Below are 20,006 nucleotides of genomic sequence, written 5' to 3' on the forward strand. Positions count from 1 at the left end.
GGACATTTGCCTATCGCCGAAGGTGTCGTGTAGAAGTTTGCCTAATTGTCAACGGGTTTCTTGGTCTCAAATAAAATGCATTTAGATCGCCGTTTCCTGGATAAGCGTGTTTCAAACCAGATAAGAAAATAAATTCGCATTTTGTGCTATAAAGAAGTAGTTGTATAATTTCATTTTAAACTTTATAACGATACGGCTACACATGGTATGGTTATAGAACCTAATATTTAAGGGAACCTTATATTTAATTACGTCTTGAATATAATTTGGAATCTACTGCAATTATCAAAAGATTATTACATTTTATACATCATAATTGTGTATACTTTCTCAATGAATAATAAACTTTGTAAATTAAAACTTCCTAAACTCTCCCTTTACACAGAGTTATTTTAGCATCAAGTCATATTGCAGATGATTGAATTCGTTGGAAATTCGAAGTTTCAGCATTTCCTTGAACAGCGACATGGCATTTGGATTTATTATTCAACTAATCAAGTATTTATTAGAATGCCCCGGGGGTTGACTGACACCAGCCAAGCTGTTGATGGTCGCATCCCCCGAATCTTATCCTTCCCCAACCCGGACACCCTTTCACTTGGCACACACTTTCACTTATTACCGTTTTCCGGCCGCCGCCCCAGCCCCCCTGCCCCCCGGGGGACATGGAGCCGCCCAAATGGCCGACCAGCACGTAACCTCCACCCGCCCCGAGGGTCCCTGTATCTCTTTCGGCTTATCTGCCACAACCGCCGCCGCCGCCGCTTGTGTCTGTGCCTGTGACGTGTCCCGATGTCGTTAACTCGCGCGTGCCCCATGCTGCGGCATACGAGTATGTGCTGTGCTACATAGGAGTGTGTAGCGTTTTCACCTGTCAACAATATTTCATGCCCACTGTGCATTGTGCATTAGAATGACGGCGGGCAACAGCTGCCCGTTCCCGTGTTCCTCTATTCCGGTTTACCCATCCCACAACCCCGATTTCCATCCCGGTTCAACTTTCTCCCTTTCATTAACCATCCCTTGGCCGTCATCCGTGTCCGCCTAGTAAAGTCGATCAGGTGGAACGCAGCGTGCAGTGTTTACGCCTTCTGGCTTGCCGGTTGGTTTCGGCCTTCTTTGCGAAATTCCCGCTTTTCCCACTCAACCTTATCAGCTTTTGCAGCCAGCTAGTCAGTGATGCGAACTGTGGTCCTGTGCATTACTAGAAGAAATTAGTTAATAGGCGCTACGAAAAATGAGGTACTTTAATACATTTTAACCTTTATATATATCAAACAGTTAATACTGTGTTTTCTTTTTTCCTAAAGGAGCTGGTTTCAGTTTTAAAGATACTCTGGAACTGGCATTCTTGCATAGCAAACTACATATTTGAAATCGAGAATAACTTCGATTATAAATGTGGATCCAAATATGTATAGTTGTCTTAGACTTTTGAGCCTTAACCAAGAATGGAAAAGTAATATTAATTATATAAGAATTATAAGTAAGTATAATACACTAATGAAAACTCCGCTAGATCGACAGCACTGCTGCACACACATGTTTGTCCTGCGCCCAATTTTGGGTTGCGTGCACCATGCGTCGCGTCACGTTGAATACGACTTGCGTGCAGCAAAATAACTACTTCGTGTTGGCGCTCCACGTAGTTGCCGCTTATCATGGCCCGAAAATTGCCATGGCAACAACAAGTTGAAAACGCAATTCTCGGCTTTTGCATTACAGTTTTACCCCCAAAAAGGAACGAGAGCAGTCGCCCCTTTACAATGCGGGCAATTTGAATGGAAGCAGATGTATGCATCGATTATGTATAATCATGTAAAATTTCGCTGGTTTTGTTAATAATACTTTGATAATTGTGCATTGAATCGAAAGTGCTAGGTGGTGGTCTTATCATTATAATAGGTATTGTTTTGAAAAGTTCAAGTATAGACTAACATTAGTTTTCTAATTTTGAGGTCTGTGCAGACTTAACTGCCCCTCTTTACCATACTGACCTGCACATAGCTTTCTTATTTATCACAGCAGTGCTAATTGCAGAAGAATCTGCACTGCCTTGCAATAACTGAATAACTAAACAGTAGTTGATTTCCAGCTTCCGACATGAATGGGTCTGTGTGGCTTTCAGTTAGTGCAACGCTTTGCCTGGCTTTCTTGCAACAAGTTGCACCTGAAGATGTGCACTCCAGGGCCAAACGTTTCTTGATATTTCCGCGACAAGCGCCCACGAGGCATCAGGTAATCTTAATATTAATTCAAGTAAGAAACATATTATTGCTATGTTTCATCTTACAGTTCATTGCTGGTATTGGTATTCCCGCCGATCTTGAGTATGAATCGCTCACTGTGGGCTATGTTCTGAAAGCGGAGTATTATCTGCCTTATAATGCAACCGTCTACAGGCAAAACCCATTGTTTCCTGAATACAAACCAAACACCATAGACGCCCAGGTTCAGCGAAAATTATTCATGGAACCCACAGATTTGCGCTGGCAACTATACCAATTCATCGAGCACATGCTTAATGGGTAAGTTTAGTCATCTCACCCTAATTTAATTACCATTTATATCCTATCCTATATTTTCGCATAGATATGGATTAAATGGTCACGACTGTCTTTTAGAGGCGATATGCGAGGCGAATAACATCGAATTTGCCAAGGACTTCAGTACTGCCGCAGAAATGTTACACTTGTTATTAAGGTGAGTGTTTTAATACGTTTTTTTCTTTTTTATAATATTTACCTGCATTTTTTATGCAGTCCCTCTTCTACTTTAAACTCTGAGCATAATCGAGCTCTGGATTTTATTATCGCGGAAAAAGATGGCTTACGAAGGGATTGTTCAAAGTATGACTGCAATACAAAGATAATTAACTGGTTTTCGTTCGTCAACAAAATGAACTTTTGAACTTACTATCTCATAGTTCACATATAAATATAGAAAAGAGTGAATTAATGAAAATTAAATAAATTGACTTTAACATTAATTAGATGTACAATAAGATGCAGTTGGTTGCCATTGACCAAGTTTAAGGAATCGGAAACTCTAATTAAAGCCAAGCAAAAAGTTGAGTATTTGGAGTCGGCTATGGATAGCAGAATTCGATATGGATGCAGACAACGAGGTGGCTCGACCCCTTCCGACATATCAATGGCCACCTGAATCACCTTGTTTTCCTCCTATTTCATAGCCGGCGAGTTTCAATTTAAAATTCATTGAAATTTCGAACGTTTCTGGCCCGCAGACACGTCAAACGTGGAACACAAAAAGCTGCCCCGGGTTGTTTATAGGATTTGTCAAACACACCGAGAGACAGGAGGAGGAAAGTAAAAAAAAGAAGTGGAATCTCGCCGGCGCGTCATAGTCATCACCCTGACAAAATCCCGGAACACAAAAGAGCGACAGGGTTGATTGCCTTTTACAGTTTGCAATCGCACCCACATGCCCACCAACCCACCATTCTAGTCCGTCCGTTCGCCTTTTGTCGCATCGCATCAATTAAAGCATTACAATGTCATAATCAAAATGACAAATAGAATTACGCATGATGGGAAAGGCGGCAGCCGACACAGCTATGTAACTCCTCTTGTGGTGGTTGATAGCCGGCAATAGTCCGCAGCACCCAGCACCCAGCACCACCCACTCCGCAGGACTTGTGGCATTTGATTCCATGGTTCCGATTCCCGTCCTCGAGATGGACGTTTTTTGTTTCGAGCCACTTTCCCAATCGGACCGAGTGCCAGACACCTATTCAAATTAATCCTTTGTAAGCCCGGCAGCGCAATCCACCACCACTTGGCAATCTGCAAGGTGCAGTGCGATTCTGCGATTCCCCGTGGGAAATGGTGACAACCCTGGCCGTCTTTCACTCTCCTTCCTGTTGTCAAATAACGGTTATTACGACGCATTACACCAATTGAGCGTGGACTTTAAAAAAGGCTTGCCAGCGATTACCAAACCCCGATGATAATGAAACAAAAGTGAAATTGCCTTTACGTGCATACCGCTTTTTATAATACCCTTTCAGATTTTAGTAATCAGATAGGACAAGTTTATATTGGAGAACACATAAAGTGTAAAGCCTTTTGTAATTAAAATAATTTTTGATTTTTAACCTAATTGCAAATGAAAGCAACACAAAGAGTATAGGCTTAAAACCCTGATGACAATAAAAAAATTACCAATTATTCCGCACATGCTCAACAGCGGCAGAACGCCAAATTTGGACCAAAAAAAGTTTTAATCACACTTTGGCACACGCTCCTCTCATTAAATTTTCCCCCAAACTCCCAAAATGTTCCGTCTCTTGGCTGTTTTCTTAATTTGCGTACAAATTATTTGTCGAGGCTACGAAAAAAAGGCCACGCACAGCTGTGCCAAAAAGTTAAGCAACCGAAAACTCACATCACAGGGAAAATTCGCTCCACTTTGACATTTCCTTGGACTTATTCAATTACTTTGTTGTTCCCTTATCTTTGGGTATCCCTCTTTGGGATCCCTTATGATTGAATGTTGCAGTATAGAATTTGGGCCAGCTTAGGGCTAATTTTTTATTTTTGGTGAGAAACTTTGTTTGCCAATTTTGTAACGTTAAATTGAAAAATTTGTCGGGGGATTACTGAAGTTATTATGGGTACGATGGCATATAAGTGAAAGCCCGAGGAGTTTTCACACTTCTTTTCGAAAAAATGAAGACGGGTACTTTGGAAAGTTGGTTCTTAACTAACTTTGTGTCTCAAAGGATCGATAAGCTATTTATAAACAATAAAATGTTAGAATATTGAGCTAGACTCTTCAAATCTACTGTAATAAATGGATATACATTGCATGAACAAATTTCTTTGCTTAGAATTTAATATATAAAGCTAGTTTTCCACAACGTTAGACACAATCTACCAACTCCATACCCAATTTGGTCCCAACATCCTGTTTAGCCAAAACCGACACAAACTTACCTTATCGCAGTCAAATTATGTCAAAAATGAAGCATTTCCCTCACAGACGACTGATGGATGACCCTTCGCACACGGAAGTGTTTTGGCCAACAAAAAGAGGCAAAACAATATCAAACCAAAATTTGAGTATAAATATTTAGCTGTAAGCTATTTGCACTTCATGCTTGACATGCCGCAATCTACTTTTAAAATATGTTAATGCCCATTTTACCTAACCGAAGCGTTTGAGGGCTTTATGCTGGCCAACAAATACCTATGCTGAAATATTTCTAAGCTCGATGGGTTTTTTGTTGTTTCACTTTTTGCACCGAAATAGTTTGGGCAACAGCACGAAAAAAAAATTGTTTTCGGAAAATAAATCAAATTGCTTATCAAAGAGATGATTTAGTGGTTGCCACAGGGTTTCGTAGAACAGTGGGCCCTCGTGGGAGGGTTCGGCTTGCCTTGGATCAACTTTAATAATTGCTCAAGTTGTGGCCTTTTGTGGTCCCGAGCCATAAGTCAATAAAACAGCAAGAAGCTGAGAAGACTTTGCCCATTCCCAGCTTCCAGGTTCCAGGTGGAACGCATCATATTATTATTATCTCTTGTGAAAATTTACGAGATCAAAAATTAAAATGCCCTCCAGCGGCAAGGAGAAGAACAACGCTCAAGAAATTGTTGCAGAAAATAATTTTATGGCTGTCCAAGGGTTGCCCCCTATTCGGGGTTGGGGCCAAAGTAATCTATAACCGCATCGGGGTGGGCATCCTCTACATCCCTTCGGGCTTTTGCACGCTTCAACTGGTAAATTGTCCATTTATTATGCGGCAACGCCTCCTCTCTGAAAGCTTGGAAAATGAAGTGCCTGCCTAGAAAGCTCCCCCAAAAAAGTCGAGGGCATTAAGACAAGCTGTCGGAGTTTTTTTTGGGGGGGCTGGTTGCACTTAAGGTGCAGCATTAGCCGCACACTTTTGGCCAAGTAAGCGGAAGTTGCACAATTAGAGGAGCTAGTCAAAGTTTTGCTCCCGACCTGGCCCCTTTGAATGCATATTAAAAATAGTTTTCCCAGGACTCTGGCATCCAGCTCGTCTGTGAAATATCAGCATCCGCAGCAGCAGCAGCTCCTCTGTCGATATGCATTAAAAGTTGTTGCCTGCCATTACATAAGATATTAGTTGAGACAGGTCAAGGATCAACGGGAAGAGGAGCAAAAAATCCTTGCCCGGACATTGAAAAATTAGAAATATTTCACCTGACAGGTGGGCGGTGCAGCAGCAGCAAAGTGTGGTCAGCTGTTTTGCATTAAGTCGGAATTATGCCAAGGCAAGCATTTTCTGAATTTTTCCTATATTTTTCCATATTTCTATATTTTTTCATATTGAACAGATGCTCGTTCGGTATGGGTTATAGGTACAGGAAATGAGGTCAAAGCTAGAAACATTCGGTAGAAACATAAACAGGTTAGCCGAGCTGATGCCCAAAGTTTAAAGTATAAACTAAAGTATGATAAACTGCAAGGAATTCTCAATTATTATTAGAACAGTAAAATCACTTGACCTTATGACCCCCCGACTCCTCTCCAAGAGTAATTTATCTGTGGAGGCTGCTTGAAAGGCATTGACGAAAAATTTCATTTATTAAGTAATGCCCAGTAGCCATATCTGAGAAAGGGATGCCGAGGCTGCTTAAAATGTATATATTCCCGAATCGCCATTAAAAGGGATGCCAAATGCTTCTCCTTTCCACTGGCGGGTCCAGTTAACGCTTCAATGGTGGCAAATGGCTAAATTCGGGCGCATAAAGTGAATTGTTTTATGCGCCGGGCGAAATGCTTTCTCCGCTTTCTTTTTTTGAAAAACGAGTTACACACGTGTCGCAAATGGTAGGGTTGCCCCTCAATCCATCCGCATGCGTTTTGGGCTGCTTTTTTTGGCCAGGGTAATCGAAGTGAATGTGGGTTCCCAAGAAGCTTGATGGCCATCCGGGCTTCATAGATTATGGATGAGTTTCATAATGAGCCAATTTATACAAGTGTTCCACATATGCGTGGGTGTTGGCCAGGATATGGATGTGTGTGCGTGTGCCACTGCATTGTGCCTCATCAAGGATTCCAGCACGACTGTCCAAGGTACTTAGCGATGGATCTCCTCCTACAACTAGTTCACGGAAAAGGAGTCCTTGGAGAGCAGCTCATAAAAGGTATCAGTTTTTTGTTTCGTGATCACTTTGGATGAGCAAATATCACAGGCTTTTCAATATTTCTAGCATAACAACTTGAACAAATCTTAAATGTTTTACCTTCTGCAGCATATAACGTTTACTACTCCACATTAAGCTCAAGAAAGTGTATTCAAGTGTCTAGTTTGCGCAACTAACCTTTATTCTGTTTTTTTGGCACCCGGGGGCTGTGGGGTAATGATATATGACACCCCAAAGAAGCTGCTGGCGAAAACGCCATTTGTTTAAACCAGACGAAGCGAAGCAGCACAAGTAGAGGAGTCCTCCGCCACTTCACAGCTTCCATTTGAATGCGCACATGTCTGGGGCGATGAGCACCACATGGCTCCAAGTATCCAAGTGCCCCAGTCTCCCAGTCTCCAGTATCCAGGGATCCGGACAGCAGTTGGATTTTTGGGGCACAGCAGCTGTTGCCCGAACTGCTCGTCCTGCTTGAGTGCACGCGTCAGGTGACAAACTGGTGCCATCCCTGCTCCTTTTTGGCTCATTGTTGGATCCTTTTTGCTCCAGTCCAGTCGCTTGTTGACAAAAGCAGCGCCAGCTGTTGCTCCTGACAACTTCTTGGAGCTGCTTCATTGGCTTGGGCCGTAAGGAAGTCGAGTTAACTCAGGCCGAAACCGATATAGACTTCGGAAAAAATCACTTGTTGCATAGAAGGGCTTCGATGTAGAAGACTCCAGCTGTTTTTATTTAGCTCTGAGCTTAATAATTAAAAGTATTTATTAAATCATTAAAAAATAAAGAATATATTGCAATATTTTTTTATAAAAAACAACTTCTTTACTTACATCAGCATAGAGGTTATTATAAATAAAAGCACAAAACTTACTAAGAAAATAGCTTTATTTAGTTAAAGTAACGCTTAGTTAAAGTTAAAATTTATAAAATTAACTAACCTAAGGTAACTGATCTTAGATCATTATACACATGTTATAGGGTATTGCTACGTAAAATGTTAAGAACTTACAGGAGGAGTTTTTGAGTAAATTATTTCTTAGACTCAAGATGTGCATTTATCTATTTTAAAAATACTGATTTCCCTGCTTATAATTGCTTTATCATGCAGGCTTAGAATTGCCTTGTGGAACATTTAATGCCTTTGAAACATAATTCAGGCGATTGTGAGCTTAGACTTTTGGCGTCTTCTCAGTTTCAAAAGTAATTGCCAGCTCCACGTTTTTACACTCAACCGCTCGAAAAGCTACCTGCGTTTTCAGCTGCCTGGCAGGCTAATTTTACGGTAATTTTGCAAAGCATAGAAGCCAATTATTCACCTGTGTGTGCCGTGTGTCTGCTGCGGGAGCTGCTTAAATTGAAGGGATTACTCACGCTCCAATGGAGCTCAGACACATTCTGCTACAAAACCGGGGATGGGGCAATGTGTGCCGTGTCCTCTTTGTAGCCATTTCATTTACACATTCATTTCGGTATTGGCATTTTTTCATTACGCTGACATTGAACGCTGAGCGCTGAGCGCTGAAGGGAGCTGCCACTGAAGTGGGGCAAAGTGCCCGGGTAACGGCGTCAGTCAGAGAGCAATTGAAGCGATTTATTGGTGTCATATGACAAGCATCAGGGTCGCCACCTGCCCCCACCGCGCACCCGCTCACCCTCTTACCCACTTACCCTCCTTCCACTTGCCCACTTACCACCCCCTTCCTTCCACGGAGTTACCTTGCTACTTGCGTAACAAAAAGTTCAAACATTAAAAGCTGACGATGCTGCGGATCCTGCACCACCAGCCCTCGAGTCCTTGTCCTTCTCCATCTTCTTCCGCTGTCGCAGGTTTCAAGTGTCATCGCTGTCGAGTGCACTCAGAGAAAATGCGTATTCCCCTTTGGGGCTGCCTACAACAAATCAGTCGCAAGTGAGTTCCATCAGCAATTTGGATCTCACTTATTATTTCAAGCCATTATTACCGCCATTGGAAAAGTGAACTTTTTAATATCTATAATATAACAGATATAATTTGTAATCTGTATCTGAATCTGTACAGCTTTATAATTACCTATTTAGAGATCCTGCATTTTTCTCTATGCAGCAAGAGCCTTGAGCGAGGACCTGCCCCATCACCCCACCATTTTGGCCCTCTTCCATCCTTCTTTGTGTGCCAATCAATCAAAATGGGCTGGAGGCAGCGGGGTGGGTTGGGCGGCCAGCCTGTGGCCAGCGTTTAAACATATTGAATTACTTTAAAAAAGATATTTGCCCCACCCGGCGGCCAACGTCGCAATTTGTTAATTTCTTGTCAACACGAGTCGAAGGACTAATTGGCCCGAGGAACCCGCTTCAGTGCCGTCACTCTTACCCTTTAAATCACTTGGCCATATTTAGCCTCTTGCCACTCTGAATATTTTCATTTAACGTCATTTACTTTTCCTCGTTTTTTTTCTTTTTTTTTATCATTCTTCATTAAACTTTGTGGCGAATGCTTTCTCCACCGCACACTCCCCGCTTTCCCACTTTCCAGTGCCTTTTGTTTGTGCATTGATTTATTGGTATCGGCTCCCAATCGACATTAATTTTTCATCGATATTTTTTCGCGTTTTCCTCTTTGCCGCGACTCTGTTTGTTGGGGAATAATTAAATTTTCGCATAAATTCATCATCATCGATGGGTCGTGTGGCTTGACGATTTTAATTTCCTTTGACATTGGCAAACACACGGGGATGGGTCTGTATAATAGGCGCATTTAATTGAGTATTTTGCAGCTATTTAGGATGAAAAGTGCATTTTCGCTTCACAAATGAAAATCTGGCAGTTGTCTCTTTAAACTGTTTGTGTTTAATTCTTCGCTATAAATATAGTTTATACCGTTCTATGACCCTTCTTATAAGAGTTAATCAAGATCTTAATGATAAATATATATACAAAACCAACCCACTGATCGGAAATTTGTTTCCCCACCACAAATCCAATCAAGTCTTAACAAAATCCGCTGACATTTTCAGCTTAATCACTTCATTCGTTTTCCACTTCTTCTGGTACTTACAAATTGATTTCCTGTTTTGAAGAACGCTTCATCAAGCATATTCATTGAAGTCTTCAACCCACTCGACGACGCTCGACAAATGTTTCATAAATATTTTGGTGGGCTATTAACGCTCGCGGATGCTCCAGTAAAGCCGAGACCAGCAGCGCTCCAAGTCCCCAACTAATGAGATGTGACATAAAAAACAAAGCTTTTCCCCATGCCCAACTCAACTCTTCTCTTTCTAGAAGGAAAACCCAACAGCCGCGAGATGAAGATATGATGAAGAAGTCTGTTTGATGGCAAACCTCGACAAAACCTCAGTTGCATCGCTCTCGGCACTCAGCTGCTGCAAGCAATTTGATAGATCTATTTGTAGTTTTGTTGGGTCGTAGCCCCTTTCGTGGCAGCCTGTTAAATGCGACAACTTAAAATCCCATTTGATGCACTCTTTTATGGCTGCCAGCCACCAGAGCAGCCAGACCCGCAGAAGTTCGGAGTCCCCATTTCAATCTCCATAAACTTGACGAAAAATCCCCGAACGAAAAACGGAAAATTATGTTCCCTTAATGGAGCGAATGTTTTCCTTTTATGGCTCCTTATACACGAAATATAAACTACTTAAGCGTCAGACTTGCAGCATGTGTGCTGTGGCATGGGGGGATGTTGTATTCCAATAGTGCGGGGGGCAGGGTATTCCTGGATGCGGAGACCCGCCGAATCATACCGCCTTTGCCTCGGGGGGCATGGCCAAGACAGGCGCGCCCTGTCCTCATTATGTTGCATGTGACACTGTTAATGATTATATGAATGCACAGCACTCGCAGTTCCCCTTCGGAAAATCGCTGTGCTGCCATGTTCAGTAGTACGCTCATTTCCTGGGCGCTGGCTGACTTCCCATTTGGAAAACACCGAAACCGAAAACAGGAGCGGGGAAAACTCCCCGCGTGACGTGAAAATCTTTGCGACAAATGTTTTGGTTCCCACTTGGAAATGGTGAAAATCCCCGCCGGCACTTTTTCTCCGCTTTACTTTTCCGCCCTGTTCGCTCACTTTTCCCCATTCTAGTAACAAGAATCTAGTTGAATGTTTCCTTTCAAGTACATAAACATTGGGAATCAAACTGATATTGTGAATATAAGTTACATATTAAACACTGAAAAGTTCGTATGATCAAACAACAAATATTGAAATTATCTTTCGTTTATATTTCAAATTGTTTGAACATCTTTTCAGAATTACAAATTACAAGCTTATATTCATAAAATTCGTTACGCTTACGAGTTCCCCGACTATCAGATACTCATTACTCAGCTAGAGGAAGTGCCAACGGGAAATTTCAACATTTTCTGGAATATCGTGGGAACGAAAAAAACTTAAAAATTTGTTAAAAGTGTGGGCGCGGCAAAAAGTTTTTTGCAAAGCTATAGAAATTTACAAGATACATATATAAAAAAGGGATCGAAATAAGAAAGAGATCGACTCGGCTATTGATCCTATTGATCAAGAGTATATATACTTTATATGGTCGGAAACGTTTCCTTCTGCCTGTTACATACTTTTCAACGAATCTAGTATACCCTCTTACTCTACGCGTAACGGGTATAAATATGGGGAAACAAAGCGAATCGAGGTGAGCCCTTGGGCTTCGAAACGCTGGAACATGAAATCGACCCAACTCCTGTTGCAGAGTGTGAATCGATTGTCAGTCGGGCTGCTCCAGCGTCAGTCTATCAGTCTGTCATTTGCTAAACAACGGCAAAGGACACTGCACATAAGTAGAAACAAACTAAACTAATTGCCAGTTTGTCTCGCCCACGAAGGTGGAGAAGTTCCGGGGGCGAAGCGGCGTAGTCGTTGAACTCTAAGCCAAGTTAACCGAGTAAGCCACAGCAAGAACAGCAGAGTGGTAGCAACTAGGATACGACTTCGACAAACGCTGTGGGAAAACTTTGCAGTTGTTCCATGCAGCTACCCCACACATCTTGATTGGGTTTTAATTTAGAGTTTTAGTGCAGAGCGCCAATTTAAAGGGCGCCCCACAGAACTGGAGCTTTTAATTTCCATGTTCAGCGGTGGATCGACCGCTGATTGGTGTGGCGGTTCGACTATAGGCCCTCTAATTGACGGCTTTACATATTTTATAGCGGGCCTGGTCTAGGCATTCGGAAAGTTAAGATATTATGTTGGCAAATGTCGCTTTTTAATGCAGTTGAGCTGGCAAAATCAGCTTATCCAAGGAAGCTAATAAAGCATTTTCATTCCACACCACTTTTGGTTCTAACTTTCATCTGTATTACAGGCACTTTCGCACTTGTGGAGGTAATAAAGTCAGAACTTCAAATGCCCAGCTTCCAAATCTACCTTATAGCTTAGTATGCAAGTACTTTGAACATCATAATTGGGGTTCGTATTCCCTTTGCCAGCAAATGCGGCTCACAGTAGAACCCTTTTGGCCCCATTAGGCTGCCACTCACAGCAGTTTAATATCAATTACAAGCAACTAGGCCCACACACACCTACACATCACCGAGTATGTGCGATGCTTTCCCACTTAGACGACCCAAACCGAAAACAAGTCTGTTAATATTTCCAATAACGCCCGGAAGCCCATTAATAACCCATGCCCTGGTCGGGCCAAACCAAACCCAGCCAAACCAAACCGAACCGAACCGAACCAAAGGGGAGAATGTTGTTAATAGTCATGGACATCGCAGGCAAAAGCGACAAATTTGCACTAAATGCAAGTGCCCGCCATCTGGTGGGCGGCCTGCGAGCCCCAACAACCAACCAACTCCTCATCGATGGGCCACCAGGACCCAACCCTTAAATAGCCGCCAGTCAGGCGGAGCGACTTAACGGCAATTAATGCAAATGAAGGTGGATGATGCTGGTCACAAGGAAGCGGCACACCCCCAATCCATCCAGTGCGGTGGGTGGTGGGTGGTGGCTGGGCAGGATGCACTTGTGCATGCCTAATTATTGGGACAATTTGCTCTTGGAATTTGCCTATTAATTAGCCATTGCACACGGCAGACGAAGGCGGTTCGGTCGAGCCTGAGCCTGTGCCTTTGCCTTTGGATTATGCACTCATTGATTATAATGAAATCAGACGGGATATATGCATTAAACTTTGGCTCTTGTGTGTGCGTGTGTCTGGCCGCGCTTTTAATTTGCCAAAGCTCATAATTAATAGCCAGGCTAGACCGCAGGCCCTAATTGGCCAAGACAATGGCCCGAAAATCGCCCGCAGGCGGCCCACGTAAATTTAGTTAAACTACGGTTTTCATATGATTTACGCTTGCTGGACGCCAAATAAGTGCAACTTATTGCAGAAACCATAAATAATAGCACTAATATCGAATATAAATATATGCAAGATGCTCAGTTTCAAATCTCTGGGGCTTAAAACGCATTAAGATACTAGCTCCCACCCAACCCCTTAGTTTGTCGCACACTTTGGCACAAGCAATTTATTTTTTCCAGTGTCATTAAAAACGATGCCGCCAAATAATCACAGGCCAGCAACAATAACAACTGGCAGTCGTGCGTATTGCTCGATAAAGAGGAAGAAATCCCGTGCAGGCTATATGGCCAAATATAAAAACATTATTAATCAATGTCCAGGAAAAGCAGGGCAGGGCACGAAAGCTGGAAGTTGGTAGTAAGTAAGCTTACTGTTGCCATGTCTTTGGCGGCGGCTGTCCCAATTTCGCGCCCCTTGGGGGATTCCCGAGGATAGCTAACGCTGGAGGAAGGGGGTGCCCCAAAAGGAATTGGGGATGCTGTTGGCCACCAGCCGGCAAGTCCCCAATGTAAAAAGCGGCTTAGGGCAAGGACAGAAACGCCGAACGAACTTTTGCTAATTTTCTTTCCTGTCACGTTGATTTTTTGTTTACCATTATAGCTGAGCTGTCGTCGCCTTTCCATTCGTCCTTTCAGCCACTCCTCCTTGTTGGCCAAGTTGATTTACGTTGCAGGCGAACGGCATTTCAATTAAATTTTATTTTCTATGAGTCCAGCTCGGCTGCTTTTGGGGCCAGCGCAAATCAATGAAATATAATCGAATTAATTACGTCTAGCAGAAGGAAGGACATGGAGTCCTGCCGAATCGCCGGCCTCGCTCCTTGTATAGGTGCCACATAAATTTGCGATTCGATTGCGTTTCATTGGCCACAGATTTCTATGGATTTCGGATTATTGTTAATAGCCAAATTCGGTATTGGCCAGCAGCGGTATGCGGCAGACTTGCCGGGCGGGAAAAGGCTCCCCAGAGAGGTCGGAATATCCTGGCTGATGTCAAAGTCCTCTAGCCGGCTGCCTCCGTAGCCTGCCTTTTTAATTAGCATTCAGCTGGCGGACTCCCGACTCTTTGTTGCGTAATTAGCTGAGTTTTGATTTATTGCCGGACGACTTTGAGCGAGACAGGTGAGGTGAGGCGGCTGGTGAGGCGGCAGGTGGGTTCTTAGGATTGGGGACAGCGGCGAAATTAGTTATGTAAATATTTGCAGAAAATTAAAATTGTCAAGGGACAAGCTTGCTTCGGCCAAAGAGCAAAGTTTTCCGATGATTGGATGGCGGGAAATGCGTCATGTTTCCGAATTGAATGTATCTCAGTTAAATTTTAGAGAGAATGCATACCACTTTTACTAAGCCAGCAATACAACTTTCCCCAAATCAACGCTAGAGCCACGCCTGCAAATTACACAAGTTGAATAGTTTGAATGCCCAGTTACGAACCATATATAGACCAAATTGAATTCGTATGGCAAACACGCAAACTTCAATGTGTATTCGTTGGATACACCCCCGATGGAGTGGCTGGATTTTGGTTATTCACACGCATATGGATTATATATCCAGCCCACTAAAGGAGGGCCATACGAAATTGAAATCGTTAGCGCAACAAATTGAATCGAATCGAATCGAATCGAATCCTTTCATTCCTCGACGTGCTCGCTTTTGAATAATGGTCAAAGATTATCAATTAAGCCGTTGGCCAAATTAATAGTTGGTCGACTAAAAGGGCCACGCCCCAGAAAGCAATGCCTCTAGGACATGAAGTCCTGCACGGCTGTGCTATCATTACTGTTCTCATTATAGCATTAAAATTATTTAATTATCGAAGCTTCCGTGGTAATTTATCCGTTGTATCGGAATGACGTGATTCAAAGTGTACTTACATATGACATATACATTATTTTACACTGAGTACGAGTATGTGAATAACCTGCAGGCACTTCATTCAGAATTTGTATACATAAAAGCGCGATGGCATAATAAGATATTGATCCTTGATAAATGGGTTCCCTGTATGCATATGTTACGTAATTTAACAAGAGGGCATATCTTTCTATACAAATAATTAAAATGTGATGAAAACCACCCAATTTGCTTGTTTAATTAATTTTAAAGCCTTATTTCTGCTTGTATCAACCAACATCTGATCTCCGCCCAATTGCAATTTTCAACCTCATCGCGAGTAGATGTGTTTTTAGATTCATCGACGTTCTAAAATAAGTACAAAATGTTTTTTTGATATCTCTCCATTTCAGTTTTATAGAGCAGCGCGCGCGTTGCGCTTTACTTTCGCTGGAAAATTTGCTTTTAATTTAATTAGCTTTTTATTTGGTCTGAATGCATTTCTGCCCCTCCCTGCGGCTTGGCCTTGAGGGGGGGAAGACTTGAGAGGGGAAAGGAAAGTTGGATGAAGAGGGAGGTCGCTTAGGTGGGTATTTATAGGCGCATTCCCGGAATGAGGGGGCGGCACGAGACCAGCCATATAAAATGCTTTCAAAACACGCTGGCTAAAAACAAAAAGCCGGCCAGAGTCAGGTGAATGGAAATGGGGAAATCCGGGGGCTATGTTGGGGATGCTGGCAGTGACCAGAACCCGGATCCCCACTGACCATTCCAAGCACCGAAGTACTTTTTCCGTTAAACTTGGGTGTGCAGCGCTTTGAAGTTTTGCCATTTGAAGCTGGAACTAATTTGACGTAAAGTCCTCGAGGGCTGGAGTCGTGGAAAATCTGGGTGGGCTAGATAAATTGCATTGCGAATTTGAGTGAAAGTTAAGCTTTTAATCACACACAAAAATTGCGGGGGTGTGTTGAACACTGGGCAAATTTGATCAAATGGATATCATAATACTGCACCAGCTAGATATATTTATTTAGCTCGTAAGCTGACTTCTGGCTGTATTTATTTTAATGCGAAAATGTGCATTGCCATTTTGCGCTGAGTTCGCCATGAATTCCACGTACTTATAAGTATACTACCCAATTAAAAACAAATAACTTACTCCAGTGCTTGACTATGAATATTTCTCCAAGCCCCATTGCCCAATCGTTTTCCCCCTTATTCCCAATTTTTATTTACCAATTTAAAAATTAAAATTTTATTTTGATATGATAAATGCCACAATATGTTGAATTTATTCCCAAAGTCTTTAGTTTATGGGTTCTGTTGGTGGCTCGAAATCTCCAGGCTCTTATTTTTTTATAGGCTTCCTACAAATTGCGTCCACCGTCCACCGTCGACCGTCGACCAAGCTCCTCCGGATCCGGAACCAGGCCATATCCACCCACTTCACAACGTGCCGTGCCGACCCGTTCCGTTCAATAAAATAATGCCCGCTGGGGAACATATGGCAGTGCAGAATTTTATTACGCCGTTTATGGCTTTTCAGCATTATGATGTAGGGTTGCAGGGAGCGGGCACCGCGCCGCTTCTTGTCCGCGGATATTTATTGATGTCAACGGGAGTGGGTTGTGGGTTCCGAGGGCTCACAGATTGGGGCTCCCGGTGGCCAGGCGTGGGCAGTGGTACGTGCTGGTATTTAAAACGCGGTCATCAGCTATCAACAGCCCGGCATCTAAGCGCTTGACACGCTCCGGCGGCGACGCCTTCGACCAGCGGGTGACATATGTCAGCCGGCGTCGTATGTGCTCGGCGTCGGAGGCGGGGGGCGTGGCGAATTGGGTGCAACCCTTTCGATAAAAATCTTCACTATGTGTAGAAAATTACTTAATTTCTTAGCCACGCAAGCCACCGTAACTCTGACGGAATATCAAAGGGTGCCAAGTGGCCTAGGGGTCGATACCAATGACGGAGTCGAAAAGTACACACCATATTTAGCATGCAGTAATGGGGTTAAGGAAACTTACACTCAAGTGGCCTAACTGCTTAATTGTTCTCGGAAAATTGGGAACAAAAAACTCATATCAGATATAGGACGGAAACATACGGAAAACAGCTTCTGGCACCATACAAATGTATGTCACTTAGTCATTTGCACAGATAAAAATGTGCATTTTAAATATTATTCGTATTTTATATAAAATTTAGACTAAATTATTCTTTTAAATAGCTGTACACTTTGTATTACGCCCTACAGTATCTTAAAGTCGGCCCTTTCAATCCGTTTCGTAATGTATAAAAATGAAAGAAGTCACTTAGTCATTTGCATAGATAAAAATGTGCATTTTAAATATTTTTTATATTTAATATAAAATGTAGGCTGAATTATTCTTTTAAATAGCGGTACACTTTGTATTACGCCCTACAGTATCTTAAAGTCGGCGCTTTCAATCCGTTTCGTAATGTATAAAAATGAAGGAAGTCACTTAGTGATTTGCATAGATATAAATATGCATTTTAAATATTATTCGTAATTAATATAAAATGTAGGCTGAATTATTCTTTCAAATAGCTGTGCACTTGGTATTACGCCCTACAGTATCTTAAAGTCGGCCCTTTCAATCCGTTGCGTAATAACATTACGTGTTTCACCTTCATCACGTAGCCGGGCGCCTAACGGGGCCATCCTGGAGGCGGTAGGCACCCGCCCCTTTCGGTTCCGTTAAATTTGTTTATTGCGGCACTTGAACACAAGTGGCATCATCTTCATATCCCACTCCCCCGGAACTCCTCGGCCTTTCATCCGACCGAAAGCCATTACCAGGAGGCGACTTTTGGACTCGGAGACGTGACTTCCTCTGGCCCCTCCGCCATCTGTTTGCTTTCTGCTTAGCTTTGCAGAAATCCTTAAAGAAATGACAAATACCTCTTCTTCAGGCATTCCGCCACTCCCACGTCCCTCAGTTTTCCCGCTTTTCCAACCCACCAACTGTCAGCGCTTTGACTGCCTCGCTGGCGTCGCTAAAAGTAAACTAATATTTCATTTGAAAAGTATACCAGAAATGTCTTTTGTACATTTATTTTTGACATGTTGTTTTGTTTTTCACTCTCGTCTTGGCCCGCTTCATTGCATAAAGTGGAAAATGTTTGGGAAAAGTCCTTGGGAGATGACTCACTCTCCCTCAGATTCGTTGAAGTCGCTTTCATTTGAATAACAAGCCAGGGAAATATCCTTTTGGACAGTCTTTGCAAGACGATCCCCTAGGGTTATGAATGACGTGCCGGGCCAGAACAGAAGGTTCTTCTAAAATACGGAGCAAGTTGCCTCGGTGTCTTTGTGTTTGCGTCTTAAATTCGATTTGTGTTAATGTCTCCTCAAACTCAATATATCTTGGAGGAAGTATAACAGGAAAACAAAGAGTCTGAAGTGGCAACAGCATTTTGCTAGCATTATTTAAGTTTGTTTATGAGCTGAACGTATTAGCTTAAACATGATTGAAACAAAGGAGTGGGAAAAACTAATTTATTCTGCAAAATTCATAAAATGTTCTATAACAATATTGATCTTTCTATTATACAAAAAAAAGTAGTGTTTGGTAATTATAATTTGCATATTTGAAAACCTACTTTCTATTCCCCTTTGGTCTATTCACCCCATTTCCACGTAGTAACCTCATCAAAGGCCCCTTTTACATTAAAAACAAGCCCCTGGGTCTTTATCAACTTAAATTTTTCAATGGTTTTTTTGTTAGACTTGTTTTTTGCGCGTTTCGCGATGCAAACCGCGAATAATTTCTTTTCCGTTTTTTAGCTGTTTGCGTGTTTGTTGGATGCTTTCATAATAAACATACTAAATTCTATTTAATTTTCCTCTCTTTTGATATTTTTATGCAGCGCGAAGGTATGTGGAAGTGTATTTAATTTTTTTTACAAATGAAATGCAGGCGAATGAGTTATGCTCGGTTGGTCTGCACATGTGCACAATGCAAAATATGCTGGAAAATTGTGAAAAACTCATGAGGACAGGGGCAACGGGAGAAGCTTTTTAATCAAATTATGTGTGCAGTTGTACGTTAAGTGAAACTGCAATGGAAAATTTCCCGCGCAGCTCGGAAAATTATGCGGTAAATAGCACAAAGCGGTCGCCGAAGCTGCAGGTGTATGGGTTGCTGGCTCCACGGGCTGCTGATGCCAAGCAATCGCCCTTGGGTCATTTCAGTTCCATTAATTTACCCAAAAATGTCAACAGCTAATCTGCCAATTTGTTACTGCTGCAGTTGGCCCGGGGTCATCGAAGGGAGGAACTCGGCCGAAGGACTTCCGTGGACAGGAGCAGCAGCATTAGCATCAAAATCCTGTTTACTCTGTCAACATGTGTTAATGCCGATGCTCTGTAAGCCACGAAAATCGAAGACCGGCGAAGCAGCTGCGCTTGGAAGACTCTAATTCTCCGCTTTCCTCGTGTCAGTTTTCTATTTTTTTCCTTTTTTTGCCATCTCTGGCGACTTTTCCTGTCGTCACTTTGCTATCCCAAGCGATTAATATGTCACGAAAATATCACAGCTAATTGATCAGAGAAAAGCAGCGCGAGGAACTTTCTGCGGAGTAGTGTCCTTGGGATAATTGGGAGGCTGAGGTGTCCTGCTTGGACTAATTATGCAGAATCCTCATTTCGGGCAGACGGACAGCGTAAGTCAGGGAATTAAAATCAAAATAGT

General features: G+C 42.5%; 1 protein-coding gene across 1 annotated transcript; it reads left to right on the plus strand.

Annotated features, from left to right (window-relative positions):
• Positions 1-1,727: 1,727 nt before the first annotated feature.
• LOC6545286 lies at positions 1,728-2,910 on the plus strand. Its single transcript, XM_001972593.3, has 5 exons — positions 1,728-1,793; positions 2,096-2,238; positions 2,296-2,528; positions 2,593-2,703; positions 2,763-2,910. Exons 2-5 carry the CDS (start codon positions 2,104-2,106, stop codon positions 2,908-2,910), a joined length of 627 nt encoding a protein of 208 aa, XP_001972629.2. The 5' UTR covers positions 1,728-1,793; positions 2,096-2,103.
• Positions 2,911-20,006: the final 17,096 nt, after the last annotated feature.

This window comes from Drosophila erecta, unplaced genomic scaffold, assembly GCF_003286155.1.
Source record: "Drosophila erecta strain 14021-0224.00,06,07 unplaced genomic scaffold, DereRS2 tig00000021-arrow-pilon, whole genome shotgun sequence".
Taxonomy (NCBI): domain Eukaryota; kingdom Metazoa; phylum Arthropoda; class Insecta; order Diptera; family Drosophilidae; genus Drosophila; species Drosophila erecta.